Source organism: Melospiza georgiana, chromosome 1 (genome assembly GCF_028018845.1).
Source record: "Melospiza georgiana isolate bMelGeo1 chromosome 1, bMelGeo1.pri, whole genome shotgun sequence".
In the NCBI taxonomy this organism is placed as follows: domain Eukaryota; kingdom Metazoa; phylum Chordata; class Aves; order Passeriformes; family Passerellidae; genus Melospiza; species Melospiza georgiana.
In genome coordinates this window covers 24,776,567-24,792,344 of record NC_080430.1, presented here as the reverse complement: position 1 = coordinate 24,792,344, position 15,778 = coordinate 24,776,567, and the positions used below count along the sequence as shown (strand labels likewise).

Below are 15,778 nucleotides of genomic sequence, written 5' to 3'. Positions count from 1 at the left end.
GCATTTTTTTCATGCAGGGCGATTCAATAAGCTGGTTTATATTATCTACTGTGATTTATTCTACAATATATCATCACAGGGCTTTATGTGATAAATGTAGCATCACATTCTCTCTTAGCCCATGATTTAATTATCTGCCCTGAACTCAGCAAGGTAGAGCATTCTGTTATCTGCACTTCAGAAGGCATGGAGGGCATAAAAACAAGGGGAAAAGGAGGGGAAAGTTTTATTTAAAAAAGCAGTGTGTCACACAACAGAGCAGCAAACACTGCACTAGCAGACACTAATATAGCTACTTCCCCCGTCCTCAATAAATACACAGCTGCAAATACTTGAGATACAAAACAATGTGTGCCTTAACCTATCCATGACAAAGAACCAGATTACCTCCTTTACAAGCTCTGTCCTTGTCCTCTGAGTTTCATGACATGATTTTTTTACTAATGCAGTTGTCCCTGGGCAGGTAATGAAGAGCAGCATGCCAGGGAACAAGTTCATTTGGCAGATAGCTCTGAAGATACACAGATATATGGTGGCTCTCTCCAGACAGAATCAGCACAAATTTTACACAATGGTATTAACTACAAAATTCTACTATTAATCCCGGTGAGGATTCATTTCCAGCTTCTGGTTCTTTCTGTATCATCTTATTTCTGCTTTGCAAAGAGTCCAGGAATGTAGAGTAATGAAAGTAATTTACTAAGAAAGTGACAAGTCATGGGTCTCTTTTCCTCCTTATTTGGATTTCTTTTTCATAACACAGAAGATACATCCCCTTCTCCCAAAGCTCGATGATAACAGATCTCAGTGACAGAAAATCTGACCCAAACACTGGGTTTGGGATATTTTAACACTGGAACTGTGAAAGTTTAAAAAAATCTTACCTTCAGAAGTAACTCCACTATCTTTTGTCCACAGTGGACTGGAGGTGAAGTTTGGAAATAATTAAGCGTATTTAGGGAAATACAAGATTCTGCAAGTAATTTTTAAAAGCGTCCATGAAAGATAGGACATTCTCACATGAAAATATCTGGCAATCCAGAGCATACTCACATGAAAGTATCTGGCAATCCAGAGCATACTATTTTTAAAAAACTACAGCAGAGCACTGCATGCCAGCTAGAATTTGGAAACTTGCCTGCAATCTGAGATAAGTCCTTACATTCCCTTCACCTGAACCCATTGTACGTTCTTATGTGGTGGCCACAATAATGGTGTTTGGCCCTTGCAGCAGGTACTGAACTCCAGCACTTTTCTCAGCGGTTCCTAGGTTAAAGGTGGATTTCTCTTTCCCACTGATGCTCAGCCCAGCAGTGGGCACCACACCAGGGCTCCCTACAGCCGAACCTGCTGATCCTCTGGCTTTGGCAGGCGCCCTGAACAGTACCACGGAGATGAGATCTACAGGTGACACTGACCTCACTGACATGGAATACACAGAGCTCGCCAGCACTACTGTTCTTGCAGGTTGCCATTTGGCACTCAATGTACATGCTACGTTACCAAAAACGCTCCGTTTCCTCTTGATTTATGACTGAGTCTTGCAGGACACTTCCATTATGTGTCCGTCGTGCTCCTCTAGAACGGGGACCGAGCCCCCGCTCCGCCCCGGGCAGCACACGCCGGGCAGGGCTCTGCCACCCGGCAGGTCACCCGCAGGCAGGGCACACACGGTTCCGTTTCTGCCCTTGGCACAGGGAAGTTTACTCATTTAAGCACATCCCGAGCCGTTCTCGCGGCTCGCTGCCCTTGCCCTGGTTCGTTCCCCGCACGGGGCGGTCAGGCCGGATGTCCCGCGGTCCCGCCGCTGCCCGGTCGCTCCTCGGTACCTTGCGGAGGGCCTCCCGCAGGTCGCGGTGCTGCGGGGTGTCCCCGGCGAACCGCGGGGCGTCCCCGGCGTACCGCGGCCCCGAGGGGCGGCCCCGCAGCGCCCAGCCCAAGCGCCGGGCCCAGCGCCCGCCGCCGCGCAGCGCCATGGCCGCCACCGGTGCCGGGCAAAGGCCGCTACAGCCGCCGTGTCCCGAAAGCCAGCCCGGGCCGCCGGCAGCCCCCGCCCCGCCCCGCCCCTCCTCCCACTCCCCTCGCCCCGGCAGCAAGTCACGGGAGCTCTCGGGTTACGGGCAGGTTCTCTTTAATGCCAACGAACAGCCATGAAGCGACCGACAAGCGGGTGGCGAGCGGGCCCCGCGCAGCGACACAGGCCGGGCACGGCGGGCAGCGGGGCACAGCCGGCCCTGGCCAGCGGCCGGCGCGGGGCTCGGCTGCTTTCGCGAGGGTTTCTGTATTTTTGTAAGGAGAAATAGAAAATGAAAATAAATCCGCTCCTGTGCTCGTTCGACACAGACCGGCGGCGGAGGGGACGCGCTAGTCGCTCCCTACGGGTACGGGAGGAATGTCTGCAGCAGGGGCAGGCGGGAGCTCCTTCTCCTAAGCGATGACACAGCCTCCCTTCTCCTTGAAGGGGTTCTTGTCTTCGGGGACCCCCTTCACCAGCGGGTCCTCTCCCGACCGCTCCTCGATGTAGTTCTTGATCTCTTCGGAGCACTTGGACACCTCGAGGGAAAGGACAGAAGAGTGGCTGCGTTACGGCCGTGGGAAATGTTCATCAGTGGAGGAAACCCATGAATTTATATTCTCTCTCATTCACCTTCCCATCAAGCATAAAATATCTGGCCACAGAGCACTAAGCACGTGCATACTCAGCTTCCTTCCTCTCTTTTCACAGCCTGATATTGACAGAGCATGTGAGTGTCTCTGGGAATGTAAATGCAACTCCGAACAGCCATTGCTGCATAGTTAAACTTGTGTTCATAATTAGCCGATCTAGTTTCATTAAGCTGGGGATCACACTCTCCCTCAGCACCAGCATGACTTATGGTCAATAGTTTCAGGGTCAGTAACTTTCAATTCAGTTTCAAAGTATTTATGGCTTTATGTGTTTTTTCACAAACAAAACATTCAGCAATGATTTTTCAGTGGTAATACCAATTCTTACTTTGCAGTTCTACTATAGCAATGATGCACCTTGAATGAGGGTCTAACTAGGAAAGACAACTTATTTACTGGTAACCTGGGGTTATTTCAAACAATGGTTAATAAAAGAGCCTATTGTGTTCTGAGACCATAATAGTTCCCATAGCATTCATACCAAACTAGCACTGATGTAGGCGAGCCTGCACAGAACCCACCCACAGAACCCAGGAAGAAGAAGGGTGTTTAGTTTTGTTCACTGACACATGCAGCACATGTGGTAATGGTGTTTGTGGAGTCTGAGAGTGCACAAGTGAATGTCTGGGGCTCCTGAGGTTCCTTGTGCACACACATCTCTTGCTCTCTGTGCCAGCAGAAACTGTCCCTAGATGCTCAAATACCTGACATGCCTGAGGACACACTCCTGCTCTGTCCCTACCTCCTCGCTTCGTACCCGCAGGCCCTGCAGTGGTACTGCTGTGCAGAGTCAGCAGCAGCAACCAGCTGCTGGCCAGGCCACTAGATGATTAGTATTTCTAATTTAAGGCCCCTTGCCTCCTCTGTTAATTACATTTTATTTCAAAGGTAAAACTACAACAAGAGAACCAATGAATTTACTTACTGCATCACAAACAACAGAGCATGGCCTGTGCAAAATTAAGCTTTAAGCCATCAGAAGGAACAGAGTTAATTCCCAATTAAACAGTGCATAAAATAAGATCTAGCTGCCTTAGAGCAAAGAAGAAGCTGCACCTAGAAATCCCATTATACGTGTCTTGTTCTTCTGTGCCTTGCCAATTTTGTTCATCCAAACTGGAGCACCTAACAACACCATAGCACAGTTGCATGCCAAACTATATGAAGGACCAGGGTTTTACTTCAGTCAGCACTGCCAGGATCACTTCAACTTACAAGTAAAAAAGTCTGCTTAAATATACATTTAGAAATTTTTATTCATTCCAAAGGCCATTTCCTTTTTATTTTGTAAAGTTGTTAGTGGGGGTAAAAAAAATTTTGTCTGACGTTTTGCTTTTGGTACCAAGAGTAATGTGGTTTCTGCATTTCCCAGTCCCTGTAACACCCACACAGGTACCAGGGGACTGTGACAATAACAACAATTTCATTCTCACAGCAAAACTTCTGTTACAATGCACTGGTAGAATTAAACATGCTTCACTACAGGAAAATTGAAAAATACCCATTTTCCTAAAGCGATCAGGCTTTTGGTTTATTCCAAAAATGTAGACAAGTATTTAGAATTATTATTATTTCCAAAACTTTATGTCTTGCAGAGTATATTTCAGTTGTCTAAGAATTATCTTTGAGAGATGACATAGGTATCAACACTAGTTGGACGTTGAGCCCTCAATACCGCTAGAGCTTTAGACTATACTGTAATATCTACAATCACTGATAGCCAACTCACAGCTAAAACATAACTTCAGCATTGGCATTTTTATTCTTGGGGTAAAACCTAGACCTTCAATGTAATCAACATGACTAATGCTACTGATTCCCACATACAAATGTATTTTTGGTCCTAACTTGAAGGGTTTATTTAGGTGTAATTTGCCTCTGCTGGCATGCAGAATTTTTTAAAAAAATTAGTTTCATCATAGAGTATGATCAGTTCTGCACATCTTTCGTCTATAGAAAATGTACAAAACCATAAACCTTTAAGGGGAAAGTACTTGTGGGAAGGAACAATCAGTGTGAATGTCTAGATGTCTATGAAACAAGGCTGGGTGGGTCACGGCTCGGCACGGGCGGTGCTCTGGCTCCTGCCCGGGCGCTGCACGGCACGGGAAGCGGGGCGGGGACGCGGGCAGCCGAGACCCGGCGAGGGGCCAGGCAGGGCGCAGTGCCGCGATGGGGCTGCCCTGGCTGCCCAGGGGAGGGCCATCCTCCCCTAGCACCAGCACGTCCCTGGGCGTTCTGCTACAGAAGGGGGGAACAGCGCGACGCGCTCCTCCCTCGCCCGGCAAAGCGGTCTTGTGCCGGCCTTGGGCGCCAGGTACTCGAGGGGAGGGGAAGTTAAGAGGTGCCAAATCCACCGGGATTAAGTTAAGGGGTGCCAAATCCTGCCGCGGCGGGCCGGCCCGCGCCAGCCCCTCGGGGCGCTTTATCCCAGCGATGATGCGCTCCTTCCCCCGGGCTCCACAGCCACCCCCGGCAAGGACCGGCGCTCCGGCGCGGTGTTAGCAGCGCTGTGCCAACAGCGCCGTCCCCGGCCCCTCACCCAAAGTGGCGGCAGGACCGTCGGTGCGAAGCGCGGCCGTCCCAAAACAGCCGGGGCTCTGCGGACGAGCGGCTCCCACAGCCCCGCCCGGCCCCGGAGGAACGGGCTCGCCCCCCGCTCCACAGCCGGCCCCGGGCAGCTCCGGCCCCCTCTCCGCGCCCTCTCACCGGCTGCCTTTCCAGCTTCACTTCTTTCCGGAGCTGCTCCACTTCCATTTTCAGTTTGTCCTTCTCGCTCAGGTCCTCGATGTTGATGGCTGGCATCGTCTACACTACGGAGCGCGCAGGGAGTGAGGACAAAAGGTTACGTCTGGGCAGCGAGGGCGCCGGGCCCGGAGCCCCCGGGCGGTGGCGGGGCTGCGGGACGGCCGCCCCCGGCCCGCCCCCGGCTCACTCACACGCTGCCGGCCGGGCTGCCCCGCTGCTCGGCCCCGGCCGCTTCCTCTCCGGCGCGCCCGCACCCCTTCCCCGCGCCGCTCCGGCCTTTAAACCTGCGCGCTAATCCCCCCTAACCGGATTAGAGCCCGGCCCGGCCCCGCTGCCGGGGCGTTGACACCGGCCCTGCCAGCGCAGGGAGGTCCGGCCGTCCCAGCAGGAGCCGGGAGCTGGAAGACCCTCCTGTGCTGACCTCCCTGGCTTCACCCTCCGCAACTCCCGTGCGGGGCAAGAGCAGCGAGGTCGGCTGGAGCTTTTGGCCCAGCATGAGATCTTTCTCCCCACCATCTTCTCCCCATGCACCTCCTGGCCATGGAAATGACTCCGGCTCTGTGTCACCTGCATTCTTGGGCTCGGTGATCTTCTCCCCCTCTGCTAAGGCAGAAGCAGGTGGCGTGCACGGGTACCTTCCTCAATACTTGTGCATTACCACTACAGATGAACTGACTAAGGTAGAGAGGGGAAGAAACTGTTCCCACATAAAGTGCCTCAACAGGTGGCCAGCCCATCAATGCCAGACATTGCAACTTTTTGGTAGGTATGTCTGCAAAGCAGACTTGCAACTGCATAAGAGGGCTATTGTGGCTGGTTTGCACAAGGGTCTCTGAACACATGGAGTTATGACAGGTGTTGGGGTGGAGTACTCAACATAAGGGAAGTGATGCATTCAGAAAATGCAAGAAGGAGTTAGGAAATTCTTCTCCTGTGGTTGCATATGGTTTTGAGGTCTAGATCCCAAATAGGTTTCTATGCTTTTAGAAACGGAGTGGTCCCTCCATGCCTGCTTGCACAGCACCTAGCATCTGTCATCCTAGTAGCTGTTTTCCTACAATAGCAATGGAAGCACAATTCAGGGCCCGTGAGACTGAACATAGCTACAGGCCATTAAAATGGGCTTGCAGTCCTTCTGTTATCTGCCACTTCAAAGATCTTTATAGGCAGTTAACCCTCCCTCTTTCCTCCTCTGTTTTTTCCCATTAAACACACTCCTTTCTCCAACCTCTTCCTACTCACCAGATGTAAGCAGCTGTCAGCAGCATGTAAGATTTACATCTCCAGCACTGCTCCTGTAGTGCCCTTGGGGTTTGTATTTGTTTTACTTCAGCCAGTTCACTAAAATCAGTTTCTCTTCCTCTCCCTATGGCTACTATCTTCCCCTCCCCAGCTGTGGCATGCGCTTTCTACACGCCCATAACCTACACTGACAGCTGCATTCCCAAACCCCACCAGCTGCTGGTCCTGGGCCAGCCAAAACAGGTGTAAGGAGCCGGCTGTCCAGTGCCCCAGAACAGCCTGGGCTGTTGGTGGGACCAGAAACATTGTGGTGTGCAGAGGCAGAGAGCATGTGATGCGGGGGAGGCAGGGGTAGGGTGCAGGAGTGAGCTGAAGGTGGGCTCTGGCACACCACTGACACAGTTGGGGTGGGAAGAATTTGGTATCCATAGCTCTGTAATGGAAAACTTTCCCTGACCTGTCTGCTGATGTGACTGGCTCTGCAGATGGCAGTGAGTGATGGACTTTCTACCACTCGCTGTGTTAACTTTTATTGTGGTTCATATATTTTTACAGATATTTACCTGATCTAAGTGAAAGCTAAGGAGAAGCTGAATAGCAGCACTGATGGATAGGTGGCTTTAAATCAGACTTTGATTTCTATATGTCTGTGCACAGAGGAAATTGAAAATGTTGAAAATGGTGTTTTCATTCACTTTGCTGCTATTGTTTAAAGTGGTATTTAAATTTCTTTCTTTGCAATTCCAAAAAATGTCATGAAAACTAAAGGGCATCAGTCTAGGAAAACATATTAAAGAATATCATATTAAAACCACTTTAGTTTCCCAATGACCTTTTGCTTTCTTTTGGAAATAGAAAAAGAATGTCGGTTTTTTTGTTTGTTGGTTCTTTTTTTCGGGAGGGACATAAACTTTGATATAGCTGCTCTGCCTAATATGCTGAACGAAATCCCTAAAAATGAGGACACCCATTAGTAACCATTGTAGCTATAAGAATCTAAAGCATGGCAGATATATCCCATCGTGATGACTCAAGCTGCCCCACGATTTATTTTCTTGTCAGTAAAGTACCACTTATGCTTTAGCTACTGGAGATTCTGAAAAAGGAAGCAGTTCTGAAAAAGGAAGGAAAGAGGTGCCATTCATTCCCTTTCAGAAGTCATGTAGGTGGAGTAGGAATTAGACTTGCTCCTTTCTTGCCTTTATGAAAAATATGTCAGGAAGCTAGGTTGTAGTCCGACATAAGTAAAGCACAGAAGCCATGGAGAGAAAGTCAGTTCAAGCAGTCAGGGTGCTCTGAAGTGCCTCCTGCTTACAGACTGTATCTTCTTTCCTGCAGGCCACAGATTCCCAGGGCCCTGTATTGCAACCTATCCAGGGCAGTGCCTGCCTGCAGGACTATGGCCCAATGTCGCTGTAAAGGGAGCAGAGAAGAACAATAGGAGATCAGATTAGTTTGTCCTTATCTATGGAGAGCGCACCTAATTTGCAGCCACTCTTATCTGCCTTACTATATTCCATCTGGGGTAAGCACTAATTAATGCAATGTGTCTGACAGATTAGAGAGGGAAAGTATGCTGTTTGGTGCTCACCCCCTCCCCCCACAGATCACACCTCATTGCCTGGTGGGGCTACAATCTGTAGAATAAACCAGGTTATGGTATTTCCTGAAGTCCATCCCTCTTTGCGCTGCCAGAGTTGTTATCCATTCGGCCCCTCGGGTTTCCCCCGAGTCCAAGCCTCATTTTCTCAAGTTCATCAGCGTTTTATACTAGGGAGGTAAACTAACGCCGCGCGTCTGTCTCGCTAAGCAGCCTCTTCTCGATCCGGCTGGATCGGGACCTGCAGCAGGACCAGCGTTTGATTTTCGGCGTCCCACCGTCATCTACCCGGAGCTTCCGAATAGGGAGCGGCCTCAGGGGGAAGAAGGCGAGGATGACGAGGGTGGGACGCGCAGTGATGAGAGAGGGGGTCTTTCGCTAAGTGACCTGTCCCGGATTTCGCCGTGATTTACAGGAAACGCTCTTTGAGCATCATCCCGTAACGTGAGCGGGGCGGAGGGTGGCCCCCAGCCAGGTCGCCGCAGCCCCGGGCGGGGGCCCCTGGGCTATGGGCGGTGCACCCTGCGGGGAGGCAGCCCCGCCCGGCCCCCGCTGCTCCCCCGGCGGAGCGGGGCGGAATGGGGCGGGGGCCGCCCGCGCCCCCGGATCCCGCATCGCGCAGCCCTCCGCGCCCCGCTGGCGGCCGGGTCAGCGGCGACCTCCTGCCCCGCTGAATCAGAGCTTCCCCTCCCACCACCTGCGCAAGGAGGCGGCCCGGGGAAGCCGCCTGGGTGCATATAAAGCGCTGCCGTCGGAGGGGAAGCGCCGCTCGCTGCCCGGACCCCGCTGCTGCCATGGCCGCCGCCCGCCGCCTGCCCGCGCTGCTGCCGCTGCTGCTGGCCTGCGCCGCGCTGGCCCAGCGCCCCCTCACAGGTAGGAACGCGCCCTCGGGGGGAGCCCGCGGGGCCGGGGCCGCCTCCCGGCGCGGTGGGCTCAGCTCCGGTGTCTCCGCAGAGAAGCAGCGCGCCTGCCTGCTGCCCCCCGACGAGGGGCCCTGCCGCGCCCTGGTGCCGCGCTGGTACTACGACCGGCACACGCAGAGCTGCCAGGAGTTCACCTACGGGGGATGCTACGGCAACGCCAACAACTTCCTCACCTTCGACGACTGCGAGAAGAGCTGCTGGACCATCAAGAGTGAGTCCCGGGACCGGCAGGGGCTGGAGGGGACACACCGGGGAGGCTGCTTGGCTTTGCGGGACGCTTTGCACCACCCCGATATATCACAAAGTCTTAGAATCATAGTGTTATTTAGGTTGGAAAATACCTTTAAGATGATCGAGTCCAACTGATGACCCTCCTGCTTGTTGCAGCTTCTTGCTGATGGCAGTTTTGGGCAGAAAATACAGAGTCAGTTGATCCAGAGATGATGTGTGGAATTTATCTATTAGGATTTTAAATGTGATTTGATATTGCACTTACTTGCTAATTAATGCATTGGATTCCTCCAGAAGAAAAGCAAGTGGGACAAAGTGGGACTTGCCTGCAACTGAAGTAATACAGTTTTATCTGCACTACCATGTTGTTCTGTATGCAAAGCATGAAGGGCTGTTTTTACAGAGGTTGATTTTTTTTTTTTTTGTTTGTTTCTGCAGAAGTGCCCAAATTATGCCGGATGGAGGCTGATGGAGGACCTTGCAGGAGCTATCTAAGAAGATATGCCTTTAACTTGAGCTCGATGAGGTGTGAGGAATTCATCTATGGTGGCTGTTATGGAAATGGAAACAACTTCAGAGATTTGCAGTCTTGTGTGGACCACTGTCTGCCAGAAAAAAGTAATGGTTGTTCCAAATTTTTAATAAAATAGATGGTTTGAAAGTAATATGAAGAGGATACTTCATTTGATATTTTCCTCTGAATACCCATACAGTGGTATTTTTGAAGACTTGTGTAAAGCAGATGTTTATGTTGTCGACTTTAATTTTAGTATGTTGTCTTAGCTGTTACTGGAAGAACAAAAATGCTGAGATCTTAAATACACCCACAGCTGTACCAAATCAATTTCTTGACTTCTAGAGAGCTGTACAGGTGTATCTGAAGAGAAATAATAAGTTTGAGGATGTGTGTTGAGGATGATGTGTCAGAGATTGCTGCAGTCACATTCAGGGAAGTGTTATGTAAAGCAGAAACACCTTTTTAAAATTCAGGCCTAGGAGATGGTGGTAGGCAGCTCAGGTTTTTGGCACTCAACAACTCAGCTTCTCACAAAAGTGAGATGCCTGATGTGGTTCTTCGCTGTGTCTCCATTTGAGCTTTAAATAAGATTGGTGGCAGTTATGAGCAGGTAACTATAACTAAGTTTTGACATGAACACCAGATTAATATCTAGTTCAAGATAGGCTCTTTGAAGATCTACCAGAATGTGTAAAACTGTCACTGCCCTCCCTAAGTGTTATTAGTGCTTGATGACATTTATTTGTAGCTGATGACAGATCATCAGCATTTTCTTAGGTGAAAGCTGAATTATTTCTGTTGCACATACAATGAGTTGATAAAGGGGGTACAGCAGAAAAAATAAAGTTTTGTTGAGGCAAAAAGAAACATGCTCTTGAGGAAAGTTGTTGGATTTGTACTTTTTGCTGCGAGCAGAATTTGCTGGGAAAATCATAGCAAAGTTGTGCCTTCAGTGGAGGTTGTTCCACTGAAATTATTGCTATATTCCTATATATATAGAATAATATGTAAAAATCTTTGCTGTCATATGTATAGCATCACAAATGGGGATAGCTGATGAATTTCACTTATGGGATCTAATCCTGTTTCCTAGGATGGTCTCTTGCTTTCTCAAATTCACAGCTCCCAGGAATTAGATGTAGAAAGTCTCTGAAGTCATCAGTAATAGTGTCAATTCAAGGGGAAAAAGAGCCGTTTAGACACAAAACTTATTTCGGGATCAATTTTAAGAAGCCATGTACAGTGATCACATTTATGTAATTTTTCTTGCTCTCTCTCTTCTTTTTTTCCTTTCTCTTTTTTTCCCAAGCTGGCCCCTTGCTATGCTATAGCCCAAAGGATGAAGGATTGTGTTCCTCTTCTGTGCCTCGCTATTACTATGACACCAAGACTAAATCATGTAAAGAGTTCAGATACACTGGCTGTGGTGGAAATGCCAACAACTTTGTCACTGAAAAGGATTGCTACAATGTCTGCAGAAATGGTGAGGGTTTTTTTGTTTGTTTCTTATTTTTATTTGTTTTTCATATTTTGTCAGTCACATGCATTTAAAGCAATCCATATAACAGTATCAAATATTCATGGTGTTCTTTTACTCACCTTGGCCAGCTACAGGGGTATGCTTTTTGCATTTTGGACTCTTGTGTTTTTAAGGGCAGGGAAAATTGAATGGCAATGCTAAATCCTTCTGGCAAGATCAGTGTGATGTGAAGTGGTTACACCATATTTGAATGAAGTGTAGAGGAGAGCACACAAAAAGACTAAGCTTACTTCCTAGAGCCTACAAGGAATCAGTCTTTAAACTGTTCAGTATCTCCACGACCACAAACTAAGATATCCTTTTATTCTAGATAGTTTTAAATAGGATTAAAGTCTGTTGTGAAATCAATTTACTTTTTTCCTTTGCATTTTCAGAAGTTACCATCCTTCCTCAATTCCCTGTTGCCTACTGACATTTCCTGTTCCCATTACTAAAGGTTCTGCCTCATCAGTAGTGCTGTGTCAGCTGTTTCTCAGGCTGTGGGGGGAAAGCTTGGAATGATAATAGATTTTTCTAATACTTTTATTGAAACCAGCTTGTGGCTGTGCTTGTAAATCAAAACAGTTGTGCTTTTATTTGCAGTCATATTACAGCTATTGCAAGTTTTAATACTCTAATTTAATTAATTTGATAGGAAAACAAACGAGATAGAAAATTGTATGTTGTTGCCCAGAAAACTTAGGAAGCAGACACAGTGCAGTATTTTAAAAATGGATACTAATGGGAGATATATTTAAGGCTGTATCAAGCATGTACATTGCCTTTGGGAAAAAGGAAAAACTGAAAAGCACTGAAACTAAAAAACTCTATTTTAAACATAATAAGCACAAGATCTGAGTACCTCAGTATTAAAGTTGTATAGTCAGAAGCCTTATGCTGGGAGATGATTCTTCAGTTCTGGGCTGGAAATCCAGGTCTGGGGCAAGGATTGTACCCTGAGCACTGTCCTCAGAAATAAAAATATTGCCTGCCAGTTAGTCATGACAGTAATATTTCTGTGGATGACAGGTCTGAGTGTGTCTCTGCCATTTTATTATGAGAGAGTCTCTAATAGTATGTTAAGTTTATCTGAGATGCTTGTGATTATCTAATTTGCATCCATTGCTACCTGTGAAGTGGTTGGGCCAGGCTCCAGTGTGGAGAGTTCAGAGAGAGGAGGAGGGAAGCTGCTTCTTCAGCATCTCACCTGCACACTGCCCCTGCCCACACCCAGCCAGATTCACCTGGGGGTTCTCTCTAACTCACTTCTTTTTTTCTTTTTTTTTTTTTTTTTTTTCCCTTTTGTGTGTGTGGAAGAAAGAGGTAAGGAGATGCTGTCTGTCTTGTAACTAGAGCACCAGATAGTCACATGCAAAGTACCAGTTACAAGCTTTTTCATCAACTCTGGGATTTCACAGTTCAGTAAGGCTTGGTGCAGCTGAAGACCAGAGTTAAGGGGATAATTAGTGCTGATTAATGTTGTGCTATGCATAGTCATTTCTAGAGCTTGGGAGTGCACAGCAACATTAAGCAAATAATTCAGGCAACTTAAGCCTCTCCTGCTCCTCCTCTCCTGCTTCCATTATTTTCTCCTCAGCAGCTTTCATGTTACCTCTTGGAGTCTCAGGTTGAATTCAGTTGACCTTCCCTCTGCAAATATACAACTTTGTTTGTTAAATTGATCTATAGTGTTTTGACTGAAAAGGTTTGTGATTCATTTAATCTTTAAAAGTTTATATTGGAAAAGAAAGCAAATGCATTGGGCTGACAGCAAAATAATTGGGAATTGGCCACAGTGGCTCTGGGTGCTGGTAAACAGGTGGCATAAAGACAAAGATTTTTAGTCAAGATTGCTGAACACTTGTTTTCTGAATTGCTCTCAGACAATTCATGCAGCCTTTGGAAGCATGTCTGGTGTTAGCTCTGACTGTATTGGGCCACTCTGCAGCTTCTGTGAATTTTGTGCAGAGACTCAAGTAATTTTCTCTTTATATCTCCTACAAGCACTGGCTGTATTTTAACCTTTGTCCCACTGTTTAGAGAAATGTAAGAATAGGTTGGGGTTTTTTGTGGTTTTTTTTTTTTTTGGTTTGGTTGTTGCGTTTTGGGTTTTTTGGTTTTTTTTTTTTTTTTTTAATAGAGGGCAGTATTTAGTTCCATTCTGCTGTCACTGCAGGACACTTGGATAAGGCTTTGATGCCTGCTCAGGAAAAGAGCAGCAAAGTAGGATTCCAGTGCCAAAGGTAAACACACTGGCAACCTTACAGTGTGAGAATAGAGAATGCAGAACGCATGTTACAGTTTCTGCTGTTTGTTATTATTGGACAGTGAACAGTGTAACATGAACCAAACTCAAACGATAACAAGTAGTAACAGTTTTGTCCTTCAGTTTCCCTAACTGCTTCCTTTGTTTTGTTAGCAGGAAATCAGAAACCTGGTATCAACAAGCCAGCAAATTTATCCCGCCGAAAAATAGTGAGAAAACTGAAGAAAAAATCTCAGATGTATAACCCGAAGTCTTAAAGCTGATGTGCACTTGGATGTTTGATACACTTTTTGTTGATTCCACTTTCTTCTTTTGTAAGATATTTTTCACAAAGTTTTATACTGACATAGTTCTGTCTTTCAGAGCTGCTTTTTATGCAATTTACTTTTTTATAAGAAACTGCATTTAATAGAATAACGAACCTAAGTTTGGTTCTTCTGCTGTGTTGTCTTTGCAATAATATTTTGGAAAGACTTGTTTAGATTTCCATGTTTTTATGGGGGAAATGTTACCACTGCCTTGGGAGAATATTTCAGCTGTTGCAAATCAGTTAAAATTTGAAAAATCAAATGTCTGTTATTATAACTAAGGAGAGTCCAACACTGAAAATCTACCATGGATTTTTAAATTTTTTTTTCATCCTCTGCTTGCTAAAGAAGAGGAACTTTTCACAAGTGTGTTCAGAGGTTTATTGCCCTACCATTTACATAGTTTGGCCCTGTCATTTAAATAGATGGTCATTTACAGTCAATGTTCATAGTAAAGGCTTTCAGAAGTCTTCATAACAGTACAAGAAGTATAAATTTAAATGCAGCTTATCCCACAGGAGAGAATTTGGAATAGAGATGCCCTGATAAACACTCTGACAAAGGCAATGAATAAGCTAGTTGAGCATTAAAATTAAACTGTAGCCATTACTTTTTCATGACATTTGAAATTTTGGCTAAGTTACTCCAGATCCTCATATGGCATTAATCAGCATAGTTTTATTGATTTTAATGGAGCTATGCTGATTACATCTGCAGAGGATTTTGATATTTGTGATAATCCAGTAGCTGTTAAAGCAGAGCAGCAGAAGTTTCTGCAAATTTCATCTAAAAAAGAGTACTCCCTCTTTTGAGGCACTTTTATATTTCTTATGGTAGGTTATGCCTATGGTGATACTTTTGCACATTCTTTTATATTTTGTATTTTAATAATGTCTGAATTTCAGTTAATTTCACCGTCAATATTTTCTAAATAAAAATTCATAAGTAATGTTAATAAAATGTTTTTTGTGGAAAAAAAATAAGCTTGTTCTGTCATTATCCTGAATGAGTTGTATAGACCAATATGTGTAATGGAACCTATAATTTGTTAATTATGACTCTAACAGAGTTTAGTTGTCTCTTCAATCATTTCCTTACACTGAGGTCTTTATTTGAAGAAAGCCAATAAATTGCATTGATGTTAATCATCCCCAGCAGTTTTGTAGCTCAGCTGGCTTTCTCAATGAGGTGCTCTCAAAGGGCTGCTTAGTTTAGCTTATTGTCTGCTGCTGCTCTCTTATTTGATGTTGCACTATCTGAATAGCTTTTGTGTGGGTAACAAGCTATTTGTTTGAAATTACACTGGCTTTCAGTTAGAATAATTCAGGTGTGTGCTTTAAACCTATTTCAGAGAGGGAACATGATGGGCGAACTAGTCAAGATCTGATTTTCTTACTGATGTTTCTCTCACTGTCAGATTTTCGATTAAAACAGTTGTCTGTGCTTGCCATTGTCTTTCTGTCACTCCCTGTCTGGTTTTCAGTCTCAAAACCCCTTTTTATTTTAATCATCCCTTGCTTAGTGCAGATGAATGAGGACGCTGTGGCAGACAATGGCAAGTAACTTGTGACACAGTTTTGAGTCCCATGCCAAACCTCTTGGTTGCCAGCCTTCGAACAGAAAGGGGCCGGTATAAACTCCCTGGGGGAGCCAGGGCGCAGTGTCTGTGGGCATTGCTCATATCCCTTCCTGCTGGCTGTGAACTTTGGCTGTGCTGTTTAGAGCAGCAGCCCAGAGTGTCCTCTGAATATCTTTTC

The 15,778-nt window shown here is 46.5% G+C and overlaps 3 protein-coding genes across 4 annotated transcripts in view; 1 reads left to right on the top strand and 2 right to left on the bottom strand.

Annotated features, from left to right (window-relative positions):
- Positions 1-1,976, bottom strand: part of LOC131093847 (probable acyl-CoA dehydrogenase 6) — a 75,257-nt gene extending 73,281 nt beyond the window's left edge. The window contains exon 1 of the mRNA XM_058041198.1: positions 1,830-1,976. Within this exon, the coding sequence (XP_057897181.1) occupies positions 1,830-1,976 (147 nt within the window). The remainder of the gene's footprint in view (positions 1-1,829) is intronic.
- A 138-nt stretch (positions 1,977-2,114) lies between these two features.
- LOC131093873 (guanine nucleotide-binding protein G(I)/G(S)/G(O) subunit gamma-11) lies at positions 2,115-5,703 on the bottom strand. 2 transcript variants are annotated; one of them, XM_058041234.1, is made up of 3 exons: positions 5,607-5,703; positions 5,377-5,480; positions 2,115-2,553 (listed from the first exon to the last, which is right to left on the bottom strand). In XM_058041234.1, exons 2-3 carry the CDS (start codon positions 5,470-5,472, stop codon positions 2,428-2,430), a joined length of 222 nt encoding a protein of 73 aa, XP_057897217.1. In that variant the 5' UTR covers positions 5,473-5,480; positions 5,607-5,703; the 3' UTR covers positions 2,115-2,427. The 2 variants fall into 2 exon arrangements, with proteins under 2 accessions (XP_057897217.1, XP_057897228.1); XM_058041245.1 differs by lacking the exon at positions 5,607-5,703 and having other exon boundaries at positions 5,377-5,580.
- A 3,348-nt stretch (positions 5,704-9,051) lies between these two features.
- Positions 9,052-15,001, top strand: TFPI2 (tissue factor pathway inhibitor 2). The gene is made up of 5 exons (XM_058041211.1): positions 9,052-9,130; positions 9,212-9,391; positions 9,850-10,029; positions 11,238-11,411; positions 13,867-15,001. The coding sequence occupies exons 1-5, from the start codon at positions 9,052-9,054 to the stop codon at positions 13,968-13,970; spliced, it is 717 nt and encodes a 238-aa protein (XP_057897194.1). The 3' UTR covers positions 13,971-15,001.
- The last annotated feature ends 777 nt before the right edge of the window (positions 15,002-15,778 follow it).

What these genes read in the sequence shown, in the direction of transcription:
- LOC131093873 (XM_058041234.1), bottom strand. Translation starts at nt 5,472, where the DNA reads ATGCCAGCCATCAACATCGAGGACCTGAGCGAGAAGGACAAACTGAAA. An exon ending in TGAAGCTGGAAAGGCAGCCG is followed by an intron (nt 2,554 to 5,376) that starts GTGAGAGGGCGC and finishes CTTTCCCTCGAG; the next exon opens with GTGTCCAAGTGCTCCGAAGA.
- TFPI2 (XM_058041211.1), top strand. Translation starts at nt 9,052, where the DNA reads ATGGCCGCCGCCCGCCGCCTGCCCGCGCTGCTGCCGCTGCTGCTGGCC. An exon ending in GGCCCAGCGCCCCCTCACAG is followed by an intron (nt 9,131 to 9,211) that starts GTAGGAACGCGC and finishes GTGTCTCCGCAG; the next exon opens with AGAAGCAGCGCGCCTGCCTG. An exon ending in GAGCTGCTGGACCATCAAGA is followed by an intron (nt 9,392 to 9,849) that starts GTGAGTCCCGGG and finishes TTGTTTCTGCAG; the next exon opens with AAGTGCCCAAATTATGCCGG.